Below are 17,861 nucleotides of genomic sequence, written 5' to 3'. Positions count from 1 at the left end.
CAGCTGTGGAAGAGACAGGTGGAGATTCTTGGAAATATAGTATCAGGGTAAGCATACGGCTTAAAATTCACGCAGAGATCTTACATTAAACTTGACATTTTGGGATGCAATCCATATTTTAGACGTTACTGTATGTACATAGTCCTGACAGGACCCTCTGGCACGCTACCAAGGACCTCTAAATCCAGGCAGACTTTAGGCTATGCTACTGTTTCCTACATTGTTTTCTTCACGGCTGGAAGGTTTCACACTTGCTCTGACCATTTGCTCCGGTGCTAAACCTCCCACCCAGGAAGAGAGCGGAGTGGTGATAATTGTGCAGTCTTTGAACTCTGCAGTTTTCAAGTCCCAAGTATTCCTGGAGGAAAGGATAGAAAGCGTTGTGATCAGCACAGCGGAGCTCTTCTGTGGGTTCATGCTCTCTGTGAAATTGGTATGTCATGCTGATATAGATGCAAGTAATAACACCCTTGTTTATTACTGGATAGAAACCCTTGCTGAAATCTTTCATCAGACTTGCCCATGGCATAAAGCAAAGCAGATACCGTATTTTTCGCTCTATAAGACTCACCAGACCACAAGACGCACCTAGTTTTTGGAGGAGGAAAATGAGAAAAAAAATATTCTGAATCTCAGAAGCCAAAACAGCAAGAGGGATCGCTGCGCAGTGAAAGCAGCAATCCCTCTTGCTGTTCTGGCTTCTGGGATAGCCGCGCAGCCTGCATTCACTCCATAAGACACATACACATTTCCCCTTACTTTTTAGAAGGGAAAAAGTGAGTCTTATAGAGCAAAAAATACGGTATTTTGTCGCTAGGTGCAGATCCACATGGTGGCCTTGGTCAGGGGCTTTGGCATGTGTGTGCGTACACACTCACAGAGGCTTCCCTAAGTTCCTCTCCTAACAGCAGAGATTCTGTATGTTTTCAAGCATTTATTTTCACACTTGTTATGAGTCCTATAGATACGTCATGGAGGGGATGGTTAGATCCAGAGGAGAAATGGGAGGAGCTTGTGGAGTTGGAGCTGGAAGGGTCCTAGCAGGATGCGGGAAGTGATATCAGGATCCCAAGAAGTATCTGAGCCCAGGGAGGAGACCAGTAGTCTAGGGAGTGGAGATTTGGATCCAGGGGAGGGACCGGGCAGGTTGGCAGAAGAGTGTGACATTCGACACCCCAGTTCAATACCTCCTGCTGTAGAGCTGCCCCCTGTCAGAGAGGAGTCTTCTTCTGGGGGAGGCCACTGAATAAATTGGATGCTGAGCTGGCGCCCGCATTGCCTCCATTTGCAATGGCATGAAGATACCAGCCCTGGTGCAAACAAACCTCACAGACCCAAACCCTTAAAGGGATTGTCCACTTACTTCCCAAGTCCTAGGATAGTAGACCAGTATGAAGTAAGCAGCACATAAGCGGCACACAAAACACTACCAAACCGTTCTACGTTCTAATCACCCTGTCTAACTCTTGTGCGTAACATCACAACACTTCCTTTGATCAAACTTATCTACAGGAGCCTGGCTAAAGGAACTTTAAAGACTGAATCTTTCTTTTGGACACAATTTGAATGAGTTTTCTGTTTGTGGCTAAAATTGTGTTCTCTCAATTTTTGGATTATTAATAAAAGATTTAGAACGTAGAATGGTTTGGTAGTGTTTTGGGGGGTGCTTATGTGCTGCTTACTTCATATTGGTCTACTACAAGTATTGGCAGGATAGGTTCATTTTTTTCAAGTCGTAGGATAATGGCTACTTGCTATTTTAAGAGCTGTGTCTGCCCTGCTCGTCAAAAAAGAAGGTGCAGGGAGCGTGTTGCTTGTTGGATCAACGTCTTAGCTTGTGCTTAGCAAATAGTCCAGGCATGTCCAAAGTCCGTTTTGGTGGCCTGATCCGGCCAGCCGGTTGATTTAATCTGGCCCCTGTGGCGGTATATGTCCTGGGGTAAAATCCTAAAAAAAGATCAGCAACTTCAATCCTTAAAAAAAACTCAAAAACTTTGGTCAGTCCCTCACGCAAGTTCACTTAATCAAATCTGGCCCTCTCTGAAAAAAGTTTGGGTACCTCTGAAGTAGTCTATACCTCTTAAGTAACTGCTGCACCTAGTGCTAGTGATGGGTGAAATATTGCCACATAATGATTGAAAGCTTAAGCCCTAGTCAGCTATGATCATGGTTTCGTTTCAAGCGAATTCTGTACTCATTATTTTTGGTCAGTTGTGTCTGTTTGGGGCTCAGTTGTATTAATGTACTTTGTAAATGCTCAGTTCATACCTTTAAGAACAATTTCCCAATGTTTATAATTACAGGATGTGTTTCACTTTTGCTGTCTTGTCATATTTAGCAATTTCCTCAATAGTGCTTTTTTAAAATGAATTTGCTTAACATATTTTTGCCCTAAATAATGAACAGTTCTTTTCACTCCCCAGCCATGCACAGAAGTGCTCTTCATTGATATTTTTCACGAATACAATCAGACTCTCACTCCAGTTCTGCTAGAAATGGTTCATACTCTACAAGGTACCTTTTTTAAAAAAAGTTTTGTTTAAAATTATATATTGTGTGGAACGTTGAGCAGCACTTAACATTTTCATTGTAAAATAGTAGTCCTTTTAATTCTTTTTGTATTGTTTGTAGTCAAGCATGCGTGCACAAGGATGAAACTCTAAAACAGGCATAGGCAAACTCGGCCCTCCAGATGTTTTGGGACTACAACTCCCATCATCCCTAGCTAACAGGACCAGTGGTCAGGGATGATGGGAGTTGTAGTCCCGAAACATCTGGAGGGCCGAGTTTGCCTATGCCTGCTCTAGAAGACTTTCCAAATCAGCTTAGTGAACTCAGTTTCTCTTGAGACTACCCAGGCAACCCTGGCTACGCTCCATGCTTGTCTGTACATTCAAACGTCCTTCATGTGGAGGAGCTCCACACATGTACACTGGTGTGCAAATAGAATTCTCTGTTGGATGTAGTTGAGCACGCAGACATTGGGGAGTGTAGAAGAGGAGACTTTGGTAATGTGGTCCTGCGACCTTCTCTTCGCAGTCTTTCAATACATGGAAGCAGGGCTTTAATTTCACTGCATGCTGCATATTATAGTTGCTTTATACCTTCGCCTTATCTCACAATAAAAGAACTCCCCCCCCCAATGTTGTTCTTACTCAAATCCTATTTGCGTTCTAACATTTTTACACTGTGTGTTAAAGTATTCAACATCAATACAATGTAATAAATTATATTGTTAGGCGAATCTCCAAAATACTTGCCCCTCATAGATTCTCTCTTCCCACTTTAAGGGGAAGAATAAAAATCTTAACGCATCAGAAACCCTGCTTTTGCAATGAACACGACATATTATTTATTTAAATACATTTTGCTGCATTATGGATTTACTTGCTTTTTAATTATTTATTTTCAGGTCCTACTAACATGGATGATACCCAAACTCTGCTGATTAAAGATGCTGGTAAATTCCGTGTTTTTCGCATTTTAAATGGAGAGACTGGCAGTTGCTTGTTTTTTTAATCTGTTTTAATAACTGACAGCATTAAAATGTTCCAAGATTTTGAAAGACAGTATTGGAATAATCAACTGAAGTTGGGAGGGCTGCAACAGCTTTGGAATACAGCTTTTGAGGTGTAGTTTTTGTGGAACTACTGTTCTTTTAAGTTGCTTTTATTAAAGCTGCACTCCTATATCATCTTAACTGGGGAAGCTTCTTTTCATATGGGAAGTGGGCCACGGCAGGAAGGAGAGAAAGGTGAAGACCCATTGCAGAAGTCCGTTCTGATTGCGCACAGATATTGTTGCATACATATCTCTCTCTCTCTCTCTCTCTCTCTCCCTCTCCCTCTCTCCCTCTCTCCCTCTCTCCCTCTCTCCCTCTCCCTCCCTCCCTCCCTCCCTCCCTCCCTCCCTCTCCCTCTCCCTCTCCCTCTCCCCACACCCTTGCACCTGAGTTACATTTCTTGTTGAATTGATGTATTTAAAAGACATCATTCAATTACCGTATTTTTCGCTCCATAGGACGCTCCGTCCCATAGGACGCACCTAGGTTTTTTTTTTGGGGGGGGGGAAATAAAAGAAAAAAAAATTCCCTTTATTTCCCCCCCAAAAGCAGGTCGGGGAAACAGAACCAGGTCGAGGAACAGCAGGATGGCGGCGCTGCGCCTCCCTGCTGTCCCCCGAGCTTGTGGGGCTGGCCGACGTCTGCCCCGCGTGGGGGCCTCTCTGCTTCAGGGCGCCCTTCGCGCCGGGCGGCAGGCTGCTATCCGCAGCGTGGGGAGCCTTGCCGGGAACTCCTGCAAGGCTCCCCACGCTGCGGATGTCTGCCTGGCGCGGGGGGCGCTCTGCTTCAGGGCTCCCCGCCCGCTGGGCGGCAGGCTGCTATCCGCAGCGTGGGGAGCCTTGCCGGGAACTCCTGCAAGGCTCCCCACGCTGCGGATGTCTGCCTGGCCTGGGGGGCGCTCTGCTTCAGGGTGCCCCTCACGCTGGGCGGCAAGCTGCTATCCGCAGCCTAGACATCCCTGCCGGACCTCCCGTAGGGCTGCCTAGGCTGCGGATGTGTTCCTGAAGCCTGGAGAGCGAGAGGGGTCGGTGCGCACCGACCCCTCTCGCTCTCCAAGCTTCAGCAAAAGCCTGCATTCGCCCCATAGGACGCACCCAGATTTCCCCTTCATTTTTGGAGGGGGAAAAGTGCGTCCTATAGGGCGAAAAATACGGTAAGTAGATTCATTTTGCAAAAGAGGCTACAGTATTTTGTTTCATTTCCCCCCTTCAGTATACAATGCAGTTGGACTGGCAGCATATGAGCTATTTGACAGTGTGGATTTCGATCAGTGGTTCAGAAACCAGCTGCTAGCGGAATTGCAAATCACTCATAACAGGTACAAGTCCCTTTCTGTTGGCTGTCAATATAAATTCAGCGAGCTTTGGTATGAAGTCTTAACTCTCCTGTTACACTTTGCAGTTCTTCACTTTCACATTGCTATTTGCAGTAGATTTCTCTGCTTTCAAAAAAGCAATAAATATGCAGTATCTTTTATTGCTGCATCAGCTTTTGATCTGGCAGCATGCCTGTTTTGAATTGCATAGAATTCTCCAATGGTTTGCCTTCATGTTCTAGCTCTGGGTCCTGACACAGCTGTTGGCCCAGCCAGCTGCCTTGACTACTTTGACTTCTCTCAGTTCTTTGTCCATGTTGTGTGGTTTGCTACGTGCAGGTCTTATGGGGCTTGAAATCAAGTAAATCGCCCTGCAGCACCATGCACCTTGGCAGCACTCTATAAGTAACAACTTCACTTGGGTTGCAATAATGCAAAGTATCTTAAGCTTTACTGTATCATAATCCCCTTATTGTCAAGGCGTAGTGTTGAATATTCTTTCAATTAGCTAACTGTGCATCATAATATAAAATTAAAATCTAAAAACTTGATGACCGATCTTTATGAAACTAAAGTGTTAGTTCAAGGGCATTTACCTTTTTAAAATATAAAAGTTCTGTCCTTGACACTAATTAATATTAAGAATTGTGAGGATTGTAGTGCCAAAATATCTTCCTAGAGACAGCAGAATCTGTTCCTCCAACAGATTTCACTCATGGAATGTTTTCAATATTAATATTCTATGATTTAAATAAGCAAATTTACCTGTTTGAAATGAATGTGTATTTTCTCCCATAGAAATAGACCTTTGGAATGTTTATTCTGCAGTGTTCTGCAGGGGCTGAGGTGGAGACCTAAGCAGTCTGATGTTGATTATAAAAACAAACACGTGTTCACACTTTGTTGGCAGAAATTACAGTACTGAAAAGCATGTTTGATATTGACCCTTAAACAATTTAATGCAATACAATCTTAAAAGCCCTTTCTTCACGTAATAATTTTTGTTATGTTTAAAGGTATAAACCAATCCGTCGGCGAGTGATCTGGCTAATTGGACAATGGATTTCTGTGAAATTCAAGTCTGACTTGAGACCAATGCTGTATGAAGCAATTTGTAATTTGCTTCAAGACCAAGACTTAGTGGTACGTATAGATCAATCTCTTTGACAAATACTCCGTACTGTATTTATTTTTCATGTAACTGGCCTTTCTCTTCTACCTTGCAAATAGTATGTGCTTTTGTTCATGCTCTCGTGTTAGGAAGGTCTCTCAAGCTTTAGTTCTGTATAGGCTTACCTGACAGTAAGTCCCATTAATCTCACTTCTGAGTACATGCATAGCCCGAGCTGTTTGTGAAGTTTTATTATCTTTGATAATCTCTATGCCCCTGAAAGCTGTGGAAAAGTGAACTATAGTTTTGTATGGAAACTTTTCTAGACCACCCCAGTCCTTACAGAGGACTAGTTGAATTTGTGAGAATGATCCGCCGTTGTATATATTTGCAGAACATGTATGCAATAGATCATGGGTCATGCTGTATATTGGAGAAATTTTCCTACTTTGCCAGTAGGCCAATATCTACCATCTGAGGGATCAGTCCATTGAGATACATTTGTAGAGCTGCTTTAAATGTCCAGACCAGATCCAGTAGGCAGGCCTTGAGTTGCAATGATCAGTCATTTTCAATGCCCATCAAGTGAGAGTCTTGGATGGGCAAGAACAACCTGGATGAAAGTCAGATTGCTGTCTAGTGCAATATATCTGCTTGTTTGATGGGTGGCCATTGAGTTTGATATCTTGTACAGTTCTGTCAGTTGATTTCATTTGTCTTCTGGTGTTTTTGCAGTGCACATTTAGTAGAATTGATGGAGTGATTGCTGATCGTCTTTAGGTGATTGAGAGGGAGATATTGGAGTGATTGGATGGATGGTGGGATATTGTGTAATGGTGGATGTCTATGAGGTGTGGGAGAAAAATAGGATGAGTAGTGGTACTGAATGATTTGTGTTTCTGTAGTAGTCAGATTGGTTCAGAGTCTATTTATACCAGATCTGGCTGTTAGTAAGTGGTGCTGCATATTGTGAGTCAGTATGTGCCAGGTGAAGTGGGAAGGGATACCTGACTCTAGATATTTTCAAGAAGTACTGCTACGTTTTGCTTTGGGGGGATTTTTATTGTTTTATTTGTTACTGCAGTTTTCTAGTTTAGTCATTTGTTATATCTATATCTATTGTGTATGTTATTTTTGTAAACTGCTTAAAGATTGTATTGGTATTAAATGGTGTATCAATATATGAAACAGAAATAAATGTGGGACAAAGAGTTGCCTTCCGATTCTGCAGCTCGGTAAAGAAAATATTTTTGTTCTTCTCATGGTTGAATTGCATAGGGTGAGAAATAGTGCACCATCAATAGACCTGCCAGTACCCAATGTCCATCTCTCATACAATAAGCACTTAAATATCAAACTAAAAATAAAAAATACAATATAATAAATTTCCAGTACTTGGAAACACAAATACATCACATTTGATATATGGATTGGGCCCTCAAATTACTGGACTGAGCTGATAAGTTTTACAGGAATAACTACACTGTTCACATTCATGCAAGCAAAGCTGATTAATGAGCCTTTGATACTTGACTACATCTACATAGTTTTGCTGTGATCATAAACTTCAGTTTCTTTATATTTTGATTGTGTAATATTTGACCCACCCTTCTGTCACTGAATATATATTTTCTCTGTATATCTTTAACTTGAACAAAGTATATCCATCTCAAAATCAATTCAGATTGTGTTCCATTATGAAATTAAAGATATAAAGTTTGGCTATAATGCCGTTTACAGCAGCTGAATTGGTAGTTCTGACTGGCAGCTTGTTCAAATAGCAGGAAGAATAGCCTTGTAGAAGGATAAAATTTTAATAAGAAAGATAAGGCAAACAGTAAGGCATATCAGTCTGAAGCAAAGCCATATCGCACTGAAAAATTTCCACCCCAGACTTGTTACACAATATTAATTTTCTCTTTCTTCTCAACCAGAATATCTTCAGTACCAAACAAAATAACCAACAACCTTCAAATACACTTCCCCCTGTGTCCTCAAGTTTGACAACTGAGTACTATTTTGAATTGTCAAATCTGAAACAAAGGTTGTTTGATCATCACATCAATACACTCATTTTGGATACATTAAAAATAAGGAATTTGGGAATAGAGTGAAAATAAGGAGGTGAAAAACACTTGGTGAAATGTTTAAGGAGAAAATGGTCTCTCAAGTTCTTAAATATATAAGACTCTCAAATAGTTGAATTTGTTATTCTGTTTCTATGTCGTGGGGCAGGGATCAACCAATAGAAATGAAAGATATAGTTTGTTGGACTGTGTATCAACTTTGTGAATATCTTGTGAAAATGTTTTATAAACAAATCTAACTGACCAACATGATTTGTTCTTGTTTAATTATTTTCTTTCAGGTCCGTATTGAGACAGCTACAACTCTGAAACTAAATATCCTTTTCCTTATTTAAAGTATTCCATTGTTAACTGAATCACTGAAAATGCTTTGGTTTAATGTTGCTCATTTCAAAATATTAACTGCACAAATATTTTGGTTTTCCTTAACTGCATTGTACCTGTGGATGACTTCGAGTTTAGGACTGATCAGTTTCTACCAGTAAGTTGATGTGACCCCTTCCCTGTGCCCCAGTCATGTACTAAATTCAAAAGCAAGTAAAACCACTTAACTGAAATGCAATCACTTACTTTGGTGTGGTTAGAATTCAGTAGTGTTTCTTAAGAAGTGAAAATTAAAATTCCATTAGAACGTTGCATGAAGAAGTAGGGGAAGAAATTGGGAGTTGTATCAAATGTTGTATGTGCAAAATTTTACTTGCACAGCACTACCTTCCCTTCATCTCTTTCTGAACACCCCTCCACAATCTGCTTCAGAGAGTCTTCCAATCCTCTGGAGCAGATTTAGAAGGGGTGCTGGGGAAAGGAGGAGCAAAGTTGTCTCTTGTGCAAGTAGAATGGCACCATTGGACACATCCCTGGATAATAGAAGTCATTTGTAGGATCTCTAAAATACACTCCTGTTCTGTATATGATTAGCATCTTGCAGACCACACTGACATTGCATGGTGGGATTACTATAGTGTATTCTTAGCAAGGTAGTTATTTGGGCTGTTTATAAGTCTCTGCCTCACCTTCTTAAGCCTTTTGCTGAAGTGCTGGACCTACATTTTGCTGCTTTACAACAGGAAGCCATTTTGTAGTGTGGCATAGCTGCTGGTGTTGCGCCATTAGTGAAGTATAGAGTAATTCATTGGGCAAATTGAATAGACTGAGAAGAAGGGGCCTATGGAGTGGGATGAACAGAGAATGTACAATGTGAGGGAAGAAATGGCAGAGAGAAAGTAAGATGTTGAGGAAAGGAAAGACTGAGAAGAAAGGTGAGGCCTGGGGGCAATATGGTGTAAGTAGTGGTGATAAGTCAGGATTTGTAGCTTTGGATGTTCTGGGAGTTTGGTCTATGGGAACAGAGAAGAGGGATTTAATGTGGCACAGGCCACTGTTTCCCATGTTAAACTGACACTACCCAGATATTTTGTGGCTGGTCCCTAGAGGAATTGAATTAACGATTAAGAACTGTATCAGTGTCCTTACTAACTCAGACCCATGTTGTCTTTCTTTTGCAGTATCTGGAATCTGTGTTTACGCTGCTCTTTCAGCTTCTTCAAGAAGTTAGAGAATGTGACACAAAGATGCAAGTTCTTCATGTTCTGTCTTGTGTAATTGAAAGAGTCAACATGCAAGTAAGTTGACACCTCAGAGTGGAAAAACTGTTGCACATCTAAATTCATAGGAACACAAGACTTTGAAACCATTAAATATTGGACTATTTCTGCGTTTGCAGTTCCAACACTATCCCCACCCCGCTTTAAGCATTTGAACTGTTTGAACGAATCCCTTTAGACATGTTGAGGGAGTGGGGAACCTTGATAGTGTCCAGCCACTCAAAGTTCTGTAACAAACCCGCCAGACATTGGAATGTTTTCCTCAGGCATTCTATGTGTGTCCCGATCCTGAACAAGCAAGTTGAAGTTGTTATCTTTAGTAATTTATCACTTACTTTACATGGGTTGTGAACGCATTGATGTTGATTTCCATACAGTTGTAGCACTCCTTATTGGGGGGTGGGGGTGGTGACGACGACCCAAAGCAGCTAACAGTAACTGGGGAAAAGACAGTAAAATTCTAATTCATTCGTCCCTATGAAACCTTTTCTTCCCCCCTGAGGCTGTTCCTACAAAATCTTACGAAGAGGGTTGTAATCTATGAGAATTTAAGAGCTAACTGTTAAAATTGTACTGCTTTATTTTAACCACAGATAAGACCTTACGTAGGATGCTTGGTTCAGTATTTACCTCTCCTTTGGAAACAAAGTGAAGAGCACAATATGCTGAGGTGTGCTATCCTTACTACCCTAATACATCTTGTCCAGGTAAAATATCCGATGTTTTTTCTTCTTTCCACTCTCTGATCATTAGCTTGTGTTGTAGCTTGTTAAAACTTTAGATAGAACAAGTGGGAACCCACATCAAAACATTGCAGCGTACCTTGAACCCCTAAGAAGTGTGCATTCCTCCAATGCTAATCCTCCTTCCAAAATATTTATTATAAGCTTTTAGGGCCTTGAGCAAGCCAGCTTTGTCTCTCTCTATGTCTCTCCCCCACTGCCCCTGCTTTCAGTTGCCTAACGTTTCACAGCTCAACTGCCTTCATCCATAAGTTTATACAAGATAATACTCTGGAATAGCTGCTACTCTTCTCCGTACTAATTATTTTCTTGGGTTAGTATTGGCAGTCAGCACAAAATCAACACAGAATGTGTTGAAAGACCCATTCTTTAAACACAGTGGCAACACTTGCACAAGGTCGTGTCCTTTTACTGTCAATTAATGTATCTGGAGTTTAGTTTGGACAGAGCTTGCATAGAGTCAATAATATACTTAAACCATTAAGGTTATTACCGGGATTTGATGTGGGTCATTGCTCAGGACTTAGCCTTGGAATCTGTTTTCTGCACCGGTTATGAGTCCCTGGGATGTGTAACGCATCATAAGGAGAAGTGTGTGTGTAGAATTTTTACCTGAGTAGCAGTAGCCTGTCCACAAATGCAGGTTTAAAATTTAGGGCTGTTTGGTGTAGATTGGCAGCTCTTGTCATATAAATCAAGCTCTTAGTGACTTCTAAGTGAAACCCAGTTTTAGCTTAATTCTTTCTAATCTTCATTGGTGAGTATTATGAGGAAGTGTTCTCGGAGGGGGGAAAAACCATGCCAGCCACATTGTGATAATTTTTTGTTCTTTAAGAGTCCATATTCCTTGCAATAAGCCCTCCTGTCCAATCTTTCTCTCCAGTCTTCTGAACTGGAAGAAGAGGGCATTGGAGCGTTTACTGGTACATGTTTTGCTCCTGTTGCTTCTTGAAAGTTTGATGTAGAACCATAGTGTGGAGTCAGGAGAGTGGCATTTCAACAAAAGAAAGTTGTTCAAGCTGAGAAAGCTGCCCCTTTTCATATCTAGTCTGTGAACCAGAGAATACAGTATTGTATCTAATCCTGTTTCTCTGAGGTTCGTATCCCACTCAGCCAAGCCTTATCCAAAAAACTGACTGTTCTAATTACTTCAAAGTAGAGTCACTTGCCGGCTTTTTATAGCGGCTAGTTACTTATATCGTTCTTTTCCTGAAAGCCTTTCAAAAATTTCAATAATCTGCTATCGCTCCTGTTTGTAGCAGCAAGTCCTCAGGTGTTCTGATCAATGTGTTATTATTATTTCTTCAGGGCTTAGGAGCAGATAGCAAGAATCTTTATCCATTCCTGCTCCCGGTTATTCAGCTAAGCACTGATGTTTCCCAGCCCCCTCATGTGTATCTTCTAGAAGATGGACTAGAATTGTGGTAAGCATTTTGTGCCACTCCCTTCAGAAAAGCAGAGCAATTTTATACTTGAATTTGGGTAAGGAATGTGACTGGGGTATGTTGAAGGATCAGAATGCGTGGGGAAGGGGTGGTGAGCCTCTGGCCCAGGGGCCTCCTTATCTGGCCCTCAGGATTCGCTCTGCCCTGTGTCATTCAGTGCTTCAGCCTAGCTGGAATACTGTAATCTTTGTGAGGTGTGTGTGTGGCTTTTGTCTGGTTTTATATTCTGATTTTATCCTGTGCACTACCTTGAGGCCTGTGGGTATATAAATTCTAACAACAACAACAACAACAACAACAGTAATGATGTAGCCTGCCCTATGAAAATAAGAAAATAATTGTTTTGGCCAGGCCCACCATGGACAGACGCCCCCAGACAGAAATGTGGCCCTCAGGCTAGAAAAGATTCCCCACTCTTGATGTAGGGTATTATATTAGTAAGTCACTGGGGGAGCTATGGTATTTTTGCTCTATAAGACTCACTTTTTCCCTCCTAAAAAAGTAAGGGGAAATATGTGTGCATCTTATGGAGCGAATGCAGGCTGCACAGCTATCCCAGAAGCCAGAACAGCAAGAGGGATTGCTGCTTTCACTGCACAGCGATCCCTCTTGCTGTTCTGGCTTCTGAGATTCAGAATATTTTTTTTCTCATTTTCCTCCTCCCAAAACTTGGTGTGTCTTGTGGTCTGGTGCGTCTTATAGAGTGAAAAATACGGTACATTTTTTTTAAAGGGGAAAAAAACTCCAGCATCTTTTAACCTCCTTTCCTGCATTCTGATCCAACAGTTCCTTTCCAGTTTTATTGCTGAATTTAATGTATTAGTATTGTTTTATTACCATGTTTTGTACACGACCATTATACTTTTGACTGTTGAGCATTTTATACATGGTTTTAAATAAATAAATTTATTTGTAGTCTAGATATCCAAGCATGCTTTTAAATATTAATTTTAAATAATATGTGTAAGTGACAGATTTGGAAACAGCTGACTTTGAGAGTTGACCAGAGTGGAAAGCTTCACTTTTAATAGTTACCATTGACTCTAGGAGCTACAGTATAATCACAGGACGACGACCTTCATTTGTAGTTTGACTGATAAAGGAGTTTAAAAACATAATAATGTTCATTGAGTTCTAGGGTATACAGACATAGAAAAGCTACAATACCTGTTGCAGGTCTTTCTTATTTCAGAATACAAACCATAAAATAAGATCTAAAGAAACATATTAATGGAAACAATGATAAATGAGTTGTTTTTTTCCCTCCCTTCCCCAGGCTAGTAACATTAGAGAATAGCCCTTGCCTTACCCCAGAGTTGCTGCGAATTTTTCAGAACATGTCTGCTCTTCTTGGTGAGTTATCAATATTTAAATCTAATATGAACTGCATGGATACCATTTACATTCATAACTTATCTAGCAGTATTTCATGTGCCATGTTATTTACTATTTGTACTTGTTCATGTAAGCAGATGAACAAGTACATCTCTTCCAAGGAAGAGCCTAGTGATAAGATCTAACAATTTAAAAAAATAAACCCTGAATCATGTCTTGTACACAATTTGCCTTCTGTATATTTGATGCATATTCTTCTGCATCCATAAAAGCCGCAATCCAGAGACAGTTAAGAAGCTGAAATTCCACTGGGATTTGCCCAGTTTAAGTGTGCATATCATTATAGAGTCCTTATTTGTATCTACTATATTTATAGCAATGTGTCGACTGCATTCTATTTTTTTTTTAACACTCACTATTTTGTAGTATTTTCGTTAACCAAGTATAACCTTTATGGTTCATGTTTTGGAGAACCTTTTAATAAAAGTAGGTATTTCTTAGCTCTTTTGAAAATGTATACCATTACACTGTTCTGTGACACTGCAAGCCTTTGTTCTTTGCTGTTTCCTGTCCCTGTCTCTGCACATATACAGTGGTACCTCGGGTTAAGAACTTAATTCGTTCTGGAGGTCCATTCTTAACCTGAAACTGTTCTTAACCTGAGGTACCACTGTAGCTAAAGGGGCCACCCACTGCCCCCATGCCGCTGCTGCGTGATTTCTGTTCTCATCCTGAAGCAAAGTTCTTAATCTGAGGTACTATTTCTGGGTTACCGAAGTCTGTAACCTGAAGCATGTAACCTGAAGCGTCTGTAACCTGAGGTACCACTGTAACTGAAAGTGGTTTTTTTCTAGAGGCCCCTGCATATCAGTCTGGAGGGCATACTTAGAGGCTTTGCCTCAGCTTGGAAACTCTTTTTTCCAGAAGTCTGCCGAAGCTCAGACTTAAGTATTCTTTATGGGGGACACTATAATCTTTTCAGTTCTCTAAAGGTCTTAGTCCAGGCATAGGCAAACTCTGGCCCTCCAGATGTTTGGGACTACAATTCCCATTATCCCTAGCTAACAGGACCAGTGGTCAGGGATGATGGGAATTGTAGTCCCAAACATCTGGAGGGCCGGAGTTTGCCTATGCCTGTCTTAGTCCAACCCTGGATGCATTTTATTTTTTGATCGGTTTTGAATTTGGCTCTCAGATTTCCACTACAGTGGTACCTCAGGTTAAGTACTTAATTTGTTCCGGAGGTCCGTTCTTAACCTGAAACTGTTCTTAACCTGAAGCACCACTTTAGCTAATGGGGCCTCCTCCTGCTGCCATGCTGCCGGAGCCTGATTTCTGTTCTTATCTTGAAGCAAAGTTCTTAACCTGAAGCACTATTTCTGGGTTAGCGGAGTGTGCAACCTGAAGCGTATGTAACCTGAAGCGTGTGTAACCTGAAGCGTATGTAACCCGAGGTACCACTGTATTAACAAATTGCCAGAATATTGTTGACATGTTAAAAAAAAATTATCTCTTACATTGTTAGCACTTGTTTTCATAGAGTAACTATGGCTGCATTTAGACCAACTTCTGTTCTGATGTGAGGATTTCTCCCTTTTCTTGCTGTTTTTTGCACTTGGACAGCCACTGATCTAGGGGGTTCTTCCTCTGGGCAAGAGGGCAAAAGCAGGTGCAAATTACCTTTAGAGGTGATTGATTTACAGCTTCATCTGCTGCGTTTCCTCCAGGGCAGCACATTTCACAGCAGCATGTGATGCAATGTAATGTGGGTCAAGGGAGGACAGGAGTTGTGAGATTTTATCAGACATTTCCCCCATACTTTGAAGCCAGTCTTTTCATATACAAGTGCTTGAAACATTTTTTTTTATTTAAACTAGGGGAAGAGTTGAAAAGTGCCCATTAAACCTCCACTGTTCCCCTTTATCTCTGATGCACAGAGATAATATGTGCTGATGCTTCTGTAGCTAAAGCAACAACATTCTCGTACAAGAGGGAGGCACCAGCAGGCTCCAGAAAACCCCAGGTTTTAGAGAAGTACCTTAGGGAGGAAAGGATTGAGCATGCTCAGTTATCCTGCAGTGCTTCCTGGTGTTGGGAAGGGGGAAAACAGATGGCCAGAATGGAACGGAGTGTCGTGGAGGAGGACGTGGCTGGCTGAATAGAAAAGGGAATAGGATTGCTCCACACTGCAGTGTTTCACACCAGGTCCCCACTTCGGAAAATAACAACAACTACAATAACTTCTTATTATTTATACCCCGCCCATCTGGCTGGGTTTCCCCAGCCACTCTGGGTGGCTTCCAACAAAGATTAAAAATGCATTAAAACAGCAGTCATTTAAAACTTCCCTAAACAGGCCGGCCTTCAAATGTCTTCTAAACATCAGATAGTTGTTTATCTCTTTGACATCTGATGGGAGGACGTTCCACAGGGTGGGCGCCACTACCGAGAAGGCCCTCTAGATGGGCACACACAGTCATGACAATAACTCGTGGAAATGTAGTCACCATAATTTATCATAGTGACAGTTTGAGTTGACAGTACAACCTTAAATAGGTCCATGTAGGTAATGTGGCCTCCAGCCTGAAAATAGACAGGAAGCATAGTTCAGTAGTAGAGCAATATACATGGATAAAATCCCAAGTTCAGTCCTTGGCATCTCCAGGTCAGGCGGCAGGTGATAGGAAAGGCCTCTGCTCAAAGACCCTAGAGAGCTGCTGCTGACCAGAGGAGATGGTCCTGGGATAGATGGGCAAAATGTCCGATCTTGCATAAAACAATTTGCTAGTCCTCTTAATTACTTCTAGAATTCTCTTTGGCTGCATTGCAAAGTCCTTCTGCAGCATAACTTTTTAGAAAGCTTTTAGTGCCATCCGGTTGGGTTGGTCTAGGAAAAGAGCTCTGATTTCAGCAAGTGTTCTGTTTTCCAGAGATCCAAATGAGATGTTCACAATTAGGTCTGTGAATTAACTCAGTTATCCAAACCTACTTGGCCTGCTTTCTATAAGCAAGTTAATTGGGTCACTTGGATCAGTAGTTTGGAAAACCACCAGCGAGAAGCTGAGTTCAGCAGTTGAGTCTGGCACAATGTGGTTCTTTCACTAGAATTAATAGTTTGCTGCTGCTGCTCACCAGCAAACTCTCCCTCATGAGCAGTTGTACAGTTTTATGTGTGCTTTCCAGCGGTAGCTGATGAAAGGAGGAGAATGCTCTTTGCACATTGCAGTTACAAACTAGACTTGAGAAAGTAGCAGTTATCATGAGATACTTTTCACATGAACATTAACAAGAAAGTTTTTTTATTCATCCTGCTGAACTGTGGCTGTAATCGTAATGTAACAGCCTTTCTGTTACATTAATCCAAGGTACCAATTAAATTGTAAGTGAGATTTGTGCACTTATTTCTAGGGCACCAATACCTCATTTTTAACAATATATATATGTTTAGGTTTCTGCTTAATTGACTTCAGAGCTTGTCACTTGGATGCTCGGAGTATGAGTGGAGAACCTTAGGTCTATAATTTTTCATGTGAACATAAATATGCATGGGTGATGGTAGAATACATTATAAGAAAAAATACAGATAAATACAGTGTGTGATAACATTTGTTAAGGTGGTTTAGACTGTAGCAAAGATCCTAACAGGATGTGATGTTTATTTTTTGTAGAACTAAGTTCGGAAAACCTCAGAACCTGCTTTAAGATCATCAATGGCTATCTCTTTCTATCTCCATCTGAATTTCTTCAGGTATGTATAAAGTCGGATTCATTGTTACATATTCTCTGAAACTCTCTAAGTACAGTTTTGCTTTATTTATGGTAGCTCACTGTGCTGGCCAACTTTGCTTTTAGGCAGAGTGAGCACCTCAATACTGTCTAGGACTATATTCAGAAATAACAAAGTCAAACCATAGTTTGGAATTATATCTAAGCCTATACTGACTTACAAACCGTGGTTTGCAGGAAGCTTCCAAAGCAGGATATCAAAACATGGTTTGAAGCTGGTGTGCTTTGTATGGTTTGTTGTTTTTGAATGAGTGAATTTATGAAGTGCTCAGCAATGGAAAATCATACAAGTAGCACTAAACCATGGTTTGCCTGCTCTACACCTGGAAGATCAGCATCAGTTTTAATACATTGCCCACTGCAATTGCTTTATTTTTAGCTCTGCCAAATTGTTTCCAGTGAATTGGTAGTGATTGGAGTCAGACCAAAAGAAAAATATTTTGGAATAGTTGAATTAAATCACACCAGACAAATGATGAAAATGTGTGGGTGCAGCAGTAACTGAAATATAAAAATAAAATTAACATACAGATGGAGCATAGGTGAGTTAGTCATGGATAACTTAAGTCCATATACTCTGAGTATGATTTAGTATTTTTAAATTTCTGCTGTTTCACAAAATTTATATACTGCCAGAATGTAACAGAACATCTGAGAAATATTAAAATTATCACTAAACCAGGTAAACAGTTAAAAACAATTAAAATCAGCAGTAACTAAAAAGATTAAGACACATCAACATTTATGCGTCTCTAGATAAAGGTAAAGGTAAAGGTACCCCTGCCCGTACAGGCCAGTCTTGCCAGACTCTAGGGTTGTGCGCTCATCTCACTCTATAGGCCGGGAGCCAGCGCTGTCCGCAGACACCTCCGG

The 17,861-nt window shown here is 41.0% G+C and overlaps 1 protein-coding gene across 1 annotated transcript in view; it reads left to right on the top strand.

Moving 5' to 3' along the window:
* Window positions 1-17,861, top strand: part of IPO11 (importin 11) — a 72,368-nt gene that overhangs the window by 21,656 nt on the left and 32,851 nt on the right. Inside the window, exons 12-23 of the mRNA XM_081213298.1 lie at window positions 4-47; window positions 2,424-2,514; window positions 3,413-3,460; window positions 4,775-4,880; window positions 5,894-6,020; window positions 8,357-8,390; window positions 8,516-8,556; window positions 9,581-9,697; window positions 10,273-10,386; window positions 11,731-11,846; window positions 13,144-13,220; window positions 16,871-16,950. Coding sequence (XP_081069424.1) covers window positions 4-47; window positions 2,424-2,514; window positions 3,413-3,460; window positions 4,775-4,880; window positions 5,894-6,020; window positions 8,357-8,390; window positions 8,516-8,556; window positions 9,581-9,697; window positions 10,273-10,386; window positions 11,731-11,846; window positions 13,144-13,220; window positions 16,871-16,950 — 995 coding nt within the window. The remainder of the gene's footprint in view (window positions 1-3; window positions 48-2,423; window positions 2,515-3,412; window positions 3,461-4,774; window positions 4,881-5,893; window positions 6,021-8,356; window positions 8,391-8,515; window positions 8,557-9,580; window positions 9,698-10,272; window positions 10,387-11,730; window positions 11,847-13,143; window positions 13,221-16,870; window positions 16,951-17,861) is intronic.

The sequence above is a fragment of the Podarcis bocagei genome (assembly GCF_964188305.1).
Source record: "Podarcis bocagei genome assembly, chromosome: 11".
Lineage (NCBI taxonomy): Eukaryota > Metazoa > Chordata > Lepidosauria > Squamata > Lacertidae > Podarcis > Podarcis bocagei.
Note: the sequence above shows the minus strand (reverse complement) of the source record. Positions and strands in the feature narration are given on the sequence as shown.